General features: G+C 35.8%; 1 protein-coding gene across 1 annotated transcript; it reads left to right on the top strand.

Annotated features, from left to right (window-relative positions):
• The first annotated feature begins 301 nt into the window (after positions 1-301).
• On the top strand, positions 302-1,135 carry LOC105664119 (uncharacterized). The gene has a single exon (XM_012297300.2). The coding sequence runs from the start codon at positions 302-304 to the stop codon at positions 1,133-1,135; it is 834 nt and encodes a 277-aa protein (XP_012152690.2).
• Positions 1,136-9,975: the final 8,840 nt, after the last annotated feature.

A 9,975-nucleotide genomic window follows, 5' to 3' on the forward strand; every position in this document is an offset into this window, starting at 1 on the left:
GTTTGCAATTCGTTATGTTCATCGCGCCTCGATAATGTAAATAAAAGCGGATCGTATTACCTGAGTGTTTACGTTGGTCTGCTACCCAACTGTTTTTTCCTATCTCCGAAAAGAGCTAAAGAGCAAGAGAAGATCTTCAATATGAATTCTACATTCACAGTGTATATACGTTTCAAAAAGACAGTGTGAAAAAGTTTCGGTTCTTGTAGAGAGTCTCCGCTTATTGTAGGTATTTACAATAGAGTTATTAAATTTGGCCACAGTATTTTTTACTTTTACCGATCACCCTTTTCTAGCAATCATGAGTAGAAACAGGAGATGTAATAAGAAATTGGCCAAAGTTACCAACATCAATGAGGATTGTTCTGAGGGTACCTCCGAAGAAGATCAATATGAATTAGGTGAAAGTGAAGATTACAGTGAATATTCTGAATCCATTGAAACTGGAGAAATGGAAGGATCTTCGGATAGTGAAGAGGAAAACTTCAATACGCGTCGTAACAAGAAAAGGACACGAATTATTTCTAGTTCTGACACCGAGGATGAGAGGACGAGTATTCCAAGTACATCCCGAGATGTAATGGAAGAAATTGAAATTGCAGCTGACGGGACACAGTGGGTGAAACTAAAAGCAGGAAAATCTAGTGGTAGGCCGTCCGTTCATACTATATTCAAGGATATCGCAGGGCCTACAGGTTACGCAAAAAGAAATATTATGTCGGGTTGTGTAACTAGTGCTTCTGAATTGATAATTGACGCTCACATTATGAAACACATAAAAGACTGCACCGAAACCGAGGCACGTCAAGTTTTGAAGAACGACTGGACAATTACAGTTTCCAAATTATGTAGTTTTTTAGCAATACTACATGCCCGGGACGCGTATGAAGTAAGAGCATTGAAACTATCTTATCTATGGTCAAAAAAATGGGGACTTTCTTTTTTCCGAGACACAATGCCCAGAGATAGATTTATAGAAATTCTGAGATTTATACGCTTTGACAAAAGAAGCGAACGATCCGAAAGGTTACAAACCGATAAATTTGCACTGATTTCTGAACCATGGAACAGATTTATAAGTAACAGCCAGGCTTGTATAAACCACACCAAAATATCACAGTGGATGAACAGCTAATTCCAACAAAAGCCCGTTGCAGGTTTACCCAATATATGCCAAATAAGCCGCATAAATTTGGCATTAAGTTTTGGTTGGCGGTTGACGTTGTATCAAAATATATTTTGAATGGTTTCCCTTACATGGGAAAAGATGAAACTCGATGCTCAGGTTCGTTGGGCCAGTTTGTAACATTAAAATTAACCGAACCATATTTACAACAAGGTAGAAATATCACGACAGACAATTTTTTTACAAGCATCCCGCTAGCTAAAAAATTGCTTGCACTAAAGACAACCTTGGTTGAGACCATCCGCGCGAACAAAAGGGAACTGTCAAAACCAGCAAAAGAAACAAAGGACAAGATGCCGTTATTTTCCTCAGTTTTATATAAATCAGAAGACTGCACGCTTACTGTATATAAAAGTAAACCCAAAGTAAAAGTCCTTCTTCTAAGCAGCAAACATAGAAGTATATAAATAGAAGACAATAAAAAATGTGTTCCAGAAACCATTACTTTTTATAATAAAACAAAATTTGGTGTCGATGTCGCGTACCAGATGGCACGCAAATATAGTGTGAAAGCGGGGTGTTTTCGATGGCCTCTTCAAGTTTTTTATAATATTTTAGATTTGGTAGCGATAAACGCGTGGATATTGTATAAATAATGTACCGGATCGACAATATCCGGAAAGGAATTTATATTTTCTTTAGCCGATGAATTAGCCGGAGAAAACAAGGAAAACGTTCGTCAAAGTTTAAACGTTTCAGTTCAGTCACCTTCAACATCAGGAGTCCGAAAAACTTGCCAAGTGGGCTACTGTAATCAAAATAAAAGCACTAATTGCTGTATGTATTGTAAAAAGATCGTATGCGGAAAATGCACAAGCGAAATATGTGCTCAATAAAAATGATTACCCTGTTTATATTATTGTTATCATTTCCATAATAACTTAAAAAAAAGACTTTGACTTATAAATATTTTATTTTTACGTGAAGCCTTATATTGTTCAACTCAAACTTAGTTTAAATAAATTGATGTTTTTAAAGTAAACACGTATTTTTATCCACCCGTCAATTTGACGGGTGCTCGTAGAGATAGGTATATAAGAAACGCCCATAAACCTAGTGTTAATAATATCTGTTACAACGGCGAATTTAAAAATTCCAATTTATCCGTATTCTTCACCAAGATATATAGTTTATTTGTACCAATTTTTATTTAAATTGATCAACATTTTACCAAAAAAAAATTACAAAAATGTACTATTTTTCAATATATTTTTTAAACAAATAAATTTTTCAAAAATCCACTTACGCCATATTATTGGCCGTCGGAAGCAGAAAAATTTGCATTTTGAACTTTTTGTCTAAGCCTAATAGTTCCTGAGATATTCGAGAAAATATGTTTCGCAGCACCAACTTTGGGGGCTATTTTCACCCCTTCAACATGGACGATGGCCGATAAAAAAAAATACATGTCAAATATTTTTTTGCGTTCTATATCATACTCACAGGGCATCAAAATCGGCGATCGTCGATTGGGTAATGTCCCTTGTTAGCCGACCGATCGCGGAGATCTCCCCGTTTCAATGTAGATCGGTGCCCAACCGATCGGGGAGATCTCCCATATTGACCTCAGCAACGCGTTTTTTTGTTTTCGTTTATTTATCTACATTGTTACGTTGGAGTTGTTCGCTTGATCTCGAATTGTTATATGTATATTATTGTTCGTATAAAGCACAGTATACAGAGTGCGCCGTTAGAATTCGGACAGAATTGAATTTGAAGTTCCCACCATATTAGAATTCAGATATTTGTGCTGATTGACTCTGAAGTTAGTTAAATATGTCAATAAGTGTTCTATAACCTCAAAATGACAGAACTCGTTAAGCAAAACCCGGAATACGATAGAAGAGCGGCGATTATAGAAAGTCTTCGCGCCGGGAGAACGCCGGTCGAAATTGTAAAATTCTTTAGCTACCCGAGATCGACGGTATACGACGTTGCTGAGAGATACGTAGCCTCAGAGTGGTTCGAGAAGGGTTCTCCTTCTCAGGCGAGAAAAGTTCAGGTTAGGGAAAAATCAACAAGGACACCAGAAATTATTCAAAGGGTCCAAGACATGATTTTGGAAGATCCGGGAACTTCACTTCGAAAATTGGTCTCCGTCTTGGGGTTGAGTGAAACGATCATCCGTCGAATCGCTTAAGAGGATCTTACAAGGAAACATATCGAACCGCGACACACCGATTTTAATGAAACTTATGTCAAAGATAGTTCTCAAAAAAATATTTGACACGTATTTTTTTTTATCGGCCATCGTTCACATTGAAGGGGTGAAACCATGTTTTTGGGAATATCTCCGGAACTAAAGAAGATAATTGAATTCTTTTTTTTATAAATTGGTGGTCTTTAGATAGGAAATTTTTGTGCGTAAAAAAATTTCAAGAAACTTTATTTGTTTAAATAATATTTAAAAAATTTATCATTTTTGTTTAAATTTTTGCACTAAATGTTGATGTATTTTTTTGCAACTTCGTGTACGTAAACTATGGACAAAAATAGAGGATACGTGTTTTTGGAATTTTTTGTTTGTTGCAATGTTTATTAGATATATAATTTAACATCACCTCCCGTGAAGAGGGGCAATCAGCAGTTTTATTAAAAATATCATTATTTTTACAATCTTTTACATTATTTTAGCGATTTCATACCTCTTCATATGGAATTAATTGATTTCTCAATAATTATTGTAAGCCTCGCAGGTATGAGCGTGAAGCGGTTATAATCAACGCCATAAGGAACATAGGCTTCTATGGCCAATATTGTTAAAAAATAATTTAATTTATTTTTATTTTCTGAGTTTCTTAAAAAATCCCAATGTTTTCAAAAGTTCTAAATATTTTATTTAGAATGAAGTCTTTACGCCTGTAAAAGTATAAAAGCAGTATTGGCCATAAAAGCCAATGTTCCTTACGGCGCGGCGTTAATCATAACCGCGTCACGCTCATACCTGCGACGCTTATAATAAATATTCAGAAATCAATTAAGGGCATATGAAGAAGTATAAAATGTCTAAAATATTGTAAAAGATTGTAAAAATAATGATATTTGTAATGAAAATGCTGATTGCCCCTCTTCACAGGAGGTGACGTTAACTTATATATCTAGAAACATTGCAACAAACAAAAAATTCCAAAAACACGTATCCTCTATTTTTGTCCATGGTTTACGTACACGAAGTTGCAAAAAAATACATCAACATTTAGTGCAAAAATTTAAACAAAAATGATAAATTTTTTAAATATTATTTAAACAAATAAAGTTTCTTGAAATTTTTTTACGCACAAAAATTTCCTATCTAAAGACCAACAATTTACAAAAAAAAAAGAATTCAATTATCTTCTTTAGTTCCGGAGATATTCCCAAAAACATGGTTTCAACCCCCAACTTCGAGGGTTATTTTCACCCCTTCCATGTGAACGATGGCCGATAAAAAAAAATACATGTCAAATATTTTTTTGAGAACTATCTTTCACATAACTTTCATTAAAATCGGTGTGTCGCGGTTCGATATGTTTCCTTGTTAGATATGCCTCCTACGTTCTCAAAGTCCGTCAGATGCTCTCCGAGGCCGCCAAGCTTAAACGATTTGCCCGTTGTCATTTGATTCTGTGTTCATTAAAACACGAAGCTGCTGGCCGCATTAGGTTTTTTTCCGATGACAATTTTTATTGTGGATGCCAAAGTGAACCGGAGGAACGACTGTTGGCTGGTCCACAATCTCGAAGATGTTCCTGTTGTGGGCAAAACCAAATTTCCAGCAAGTGTTCACGTTTTAAGTGTCGTCTCAAGTGAGGGCGACGTCATGCCTCCGCACTTCTTCCAAAAAGGCGAAAGAATCACAAAGGAGGTTTATTTGGAGGTCCTGAAGACAGTAATAAAGCCGTGGATGGAGACTACGGCTTCTGGAAGGCCGTATTTATTTCAACAAGATGACGCACCTGCTCACACAAGTCATCTTGTTCAAAATTGGCTCTCTGACAATGTGGACATGTTCTGGTCGAAAGATTTCTGGCCTCCTAACAGTCCCGACCTAAACCCACTGGACTATTACGTGTGGGGCGTTATCGAGAGACAAACTAACAAATGCAGGCACCCCAACGTCAACTCCCTACGAGCTGCTATCGAGTCAGAATTCGCAACAATTAAACGTGACTAGTTGAAGTCAGCGTGCTCGCGCTTTAGAGCAAGAATAGAGCAGGTCATAGAGGCAGAGGGTGACTATATAGAATAAAAGTTCTCAGCAAGGACCCTTTAAATGAGATATAACAGCATTTTTTTGTATTTTTGTATATTGACTTAAATAAATAACTTTCTGCATAAAACTTCTTTTGTCCGGATTCTAACGGCGTAAAATAAATATAAGATACTTGGTCTGGGTAAACAACAACTAATTGGTTTATCTCCCATTCACGATTTACGAAGAACTTAATATTATTCTTAACTTCTTAATTCATTATTCGATTTAACTTTCACCTAATAGCTTCCTGTTATACCGACAAAATACCGACGTTATACCGACGGTATCGATACGTTTGTTCATGACGACGATCGGCCGTCATATTCGAAGCTGTCGCTCACGCTTTCGCGCGCCCGGTCTATGCGCGCTCTCATTGGTCAGTGTTTTTTGCTAATAACTCGAAAATGGAGCCTCAACCAATATTTTGGCAAAGGAAAAAGTTGTTCAGAATCGCCCCACCTACCACCCCTTTTCGGGACCTACACTAATTGCGGGACACCCTGTATATGACTATTGGTCAACTCTTTCATATTTAGAAACCCGAATTTTTTCAAAAATAATGAATCGCAATAGATTTATGCAAATATGGAGAATGTGGTATTTTTGCAATAATGATCTACTGTATGACAAGACCGACAAATTATTCAAAATTAGAGAAGTTTTAAATTATGTACAGAACAAATTCCAAAATGTATATACGCCAAAGCAAGAATTGTTACTGGATGAAGGCATAATACCGCACAGTGGTCCCAAATCGCAAAAAGCTGGCCAAAATATGAAGGCGTATTTCAATTTTAATGAAACTTCGTATCTAGGGGTTTTCGAGGTCAGTCATTACAAATCAAAAGTCAAAATTACGAAAAACAAAATGGCGAATTCAATATGGACGCTCAGTATTAAACAAAAAAACAAAAAGCTGACCAAAATATGAAAGAATTCTTCTATTTAACTGAAAGTTTGTACAAAGTGGTTTTCGAGATTACAAATTAAAGACAAAATTACGAAAAAAATAATTAATTACGTTTATTAAATTACTTTCTGTTTCATTCAAATTACTTTTCTGTGCAATGAATATTTGTTTCTTTGATAGAGTAATTTCTTCGGAAACTGAAATATAAATATAAATATTATATTAAACTATATTTTAAACAAGTTTAATCTTTCCAACAACAATGTAATTATAGACGTACGCGCAAACATATCAATACATCTGTTAAACGAATGGTTCTTTTTCTAATAAAAATAAATACACTTGTACACTTTTAATATACTTAATGAACAAAATAATATAACCTTATTTAATTATTAATCAGGATTATTATTATAAACGCCGATAACGCGCACCGCAGCAAAACGACTTCATCGTGACCGTACGACATATTCGAAGTCACATACCGTACATTTTTTGTTCAGTTTCAGTTGAATCGCAGTGCTGTCAAGTGATAAGTACTATTTCATTTTTATATATATTATACAGGGTGCAGCGCCAAAATCCGGACAAAATTTAATTTAATTTTCTCGCCGTCATATACTTATTGCAAAGTTCGCGATTGGCAACCAAATAACTTGAAATATGTATTAAACAGTCTAACCCTCATAATAGTCGCAATGTCCAAACCAAGGGCAGAATATAACCGAAGAGCCGCGGTTATTGAAAGCATTTGCGCAGGCCGCACTGCGACAGAAATTATTCGTTACTTCGGGTACCCGAAATCGACTGTATTCGATGTCATGAAGAAATACGTGTCGGAAAAATGAAACGACGGTTTTGCAACACCATCGAGGAAGACTGACTCAAAGGAGCGTACTGTCAGAACACCCGACATCGTTCAATGTGCTCAAGAATTCTGACCTCCTAATAGCCCGGTTTAAATCCTTCAGATTATTATGTATGGAGCGTTGTTGAAAGGGTTACCAACAAATCCATACATCCATACACAGAATCATTGAAAGCCGTTATCAAGGCAATATTCGCCGATATGGACCGTGAGGCACTAAAACGGGCCCACAAGCGCTTCAGATCAAGATTGGAAGCAGTCATTCAAGCAGAGGAAGGATATATTGAATAAAAGGGTTCTTTATAGCCTTATTAACAATGTAGTAAAAAAAAAGTTGTAAAAATATTTCCGTTTTCACAAAAAAAATTATGTTTCAAAACAATCTTTCATTTGTCCGGATTTTGGCGTCGCACCCTGTATATAATATACATTAATTTAGTCTTTAACGGTTGGTGGTAAATAATACAAATTTTTTTTTAAGAAATATGGATCAAGAGCACGAAAATAGTCGTAAGTATAATTAAAATTTCAATGGAAAATTAATATATTGCATGATTTAAGAAAATGTACGAAAGATATGTATTTTCCTTTTCTCTCTTTTAGAACAATCTGTAATGCAGACGTTGCAGCAGATGCAGCTGCAACAGCAGCAGCTGCAGCAACAGATGCTGCAAATGCAGCAGTTTATGCATCAACAAGTGCGGCAGCAACAAGAAGAAAAAGGGGAAGGAGGCGCCAAGCCGTCGCGTGGTAAGCATCATAGATTCTATCACACAAATGATTAACACTACAACTACCGAAGGGGTCAAAATTAATTGTTTAAAGTTTCTTATTTTTAAATTATAAAACTTGTAAAATTGTTTCTTCTTCGAATATACGTTGATCCTAGTTTTGAGATAAAGAACTACGGTATGTGCAACGGTATGTTTATATTTCATCTTTTGTTTTATTATTTTATTTCCCACTTAAAAGTCATGTACATTGAACGCTGGTAGTTCCAGTGTTAACCAATCCGTGTCGTACATAATAAAGAATTAATTCCAAAAATGTATAACCTATGTAACAGTTCAAATTTTACATTGCAGCGAGAGGGATAGCCGCAGGTTCGCGGCGGAAGCCGTTTCGCGGCAGACGGCGCGGCGGAAGGAGAGGCGGTGGAGGGTGGGGGGGAGGCGGCCGCGGGAGGATAGGCGGCCCCAATCATATCTATCAATTTTTTAATAAGTAATAATCAGTTTTATTGTAATTAATAAAAAAAAATTGAAAAACGAATATCCATGTTGTCTTTTACTTAATTATGTTCATGGCATTTACGCGGACAAAAAAAAGCCTGGAAGAACTGCCTCAAAGTATCCCATATAATTCTCCCCATTCCACTAAAAAGCGTAAAATAAAATAATTTTAAGAAAAAAAATACACCGACTTCGAAATGCACTAAAAAGTATAAAATAATTTCTATTTCATTCAATCATACAATTACGTCACAGATATGAATGAAACCTATTTACTCGTTAGGTAGTATATTAAATACATTTCAACCTTTTCGGAAGCGGCGCAAAATTAAAAATACCTCAGTAAACGTTGCTACCAATAACCAGTTGATTGTGGTATGGCGTATTGTAAATTAATAAATCCTGAGAAAGAATACGAACCATTATAGATATATCTGGTAATATACGTAAATGTAACGACTGCATCTTCATTTCGCAATGTTTCTGATATAAATGAAATTGAATCGACTTCGTTCGCATGTGGAAGCCATGGATCTAAGAACCTATAAACGGAGCCCACGACGCGGGAATTACCAAATTTGCGGCAGATAGGCTCTATCTTTATAGAATATGCGGCGATCGAGTCTTTCCGTCGCATACTCTATGAATCTAGATGTACCATAGTTACATTCTATACGCGCTAACACCTACTTCGCGGCGTGCTGTCGAATTATATGTATAGAAAAAAAATAGCTATACAAGCTTTGCCTATGTTCAGCTGTCCAAAGGTTGACATGTTCAAGAAAATCTTTTAATTTTGCGCCGCCTCCGAAAAGGTTGAAATGTATTTAATATACTAACGAGTAAATAGGTTTCATTCATATCTGTTACGTAATTGTATGATTGAATGAAATAGAAATTATTTTATACTTTTTAGTGCATTTCGAAGTCGGTGTATTTTTTTTCTTAAAATTATTTTATTATATTGTATTGTGAAAAGTATGCGTAGGATGAGTGCGACGGGCCCATTACCAGCACGGTGGGTACACCCCTCTAAACGACGAGAACCTCGCTTACCGAGTAGTGTAACATGATCTGGGATCAGATATGTATATCGGTGAGGCAACATTATTGCAACGACTTAACTTTGTTATTTGTCATTTTCTTTAAAAAAAACTTTTACCACGATATTACTGATATTTTTCTGTTTAAAATGATACCAAACACGATGTAATTCGGAATATATTTATTTGCAAGAACTTATATCGTGGCAGTAACTGAATAAAAAATGTACACGGTACATACGGTTCGAATTATATCGTGTTTAGGCTTATTTTAATCCGAAAAGTATCACAAATTTGTCGATGAACGTTTCATCACAAAAAAAATAAAAATACAAAAGTTTCATTATTGCATTGGTATTGTTTCGCCGACGTATACCGATTTGTTTATGCTATGTCTTCTTTTTCACTCGCTGTCCTTCTTTACGTTCGAAGCGGTCGGCAAACTTGAAAGAATGTAGAAGCTGATGAAGAGTGGAACGGCTTGTCCCAAACCGTATCGCAC

Source organism: Megachile rotundata, chromosome 2 (genome assembly GCF_050947335.1).
Source record: "Megachile rotundata isolate GNS110a chromosome 2, iyMegRotu1, whole genome shotgun sequence".
Taxonomy (NCBI): domain Eukaryota; kingdom Metazoa; phylum Arthropoda; class Insecta; order Hymenoptera; family Megachilidae; genus Megachile; species Megachile rotundata.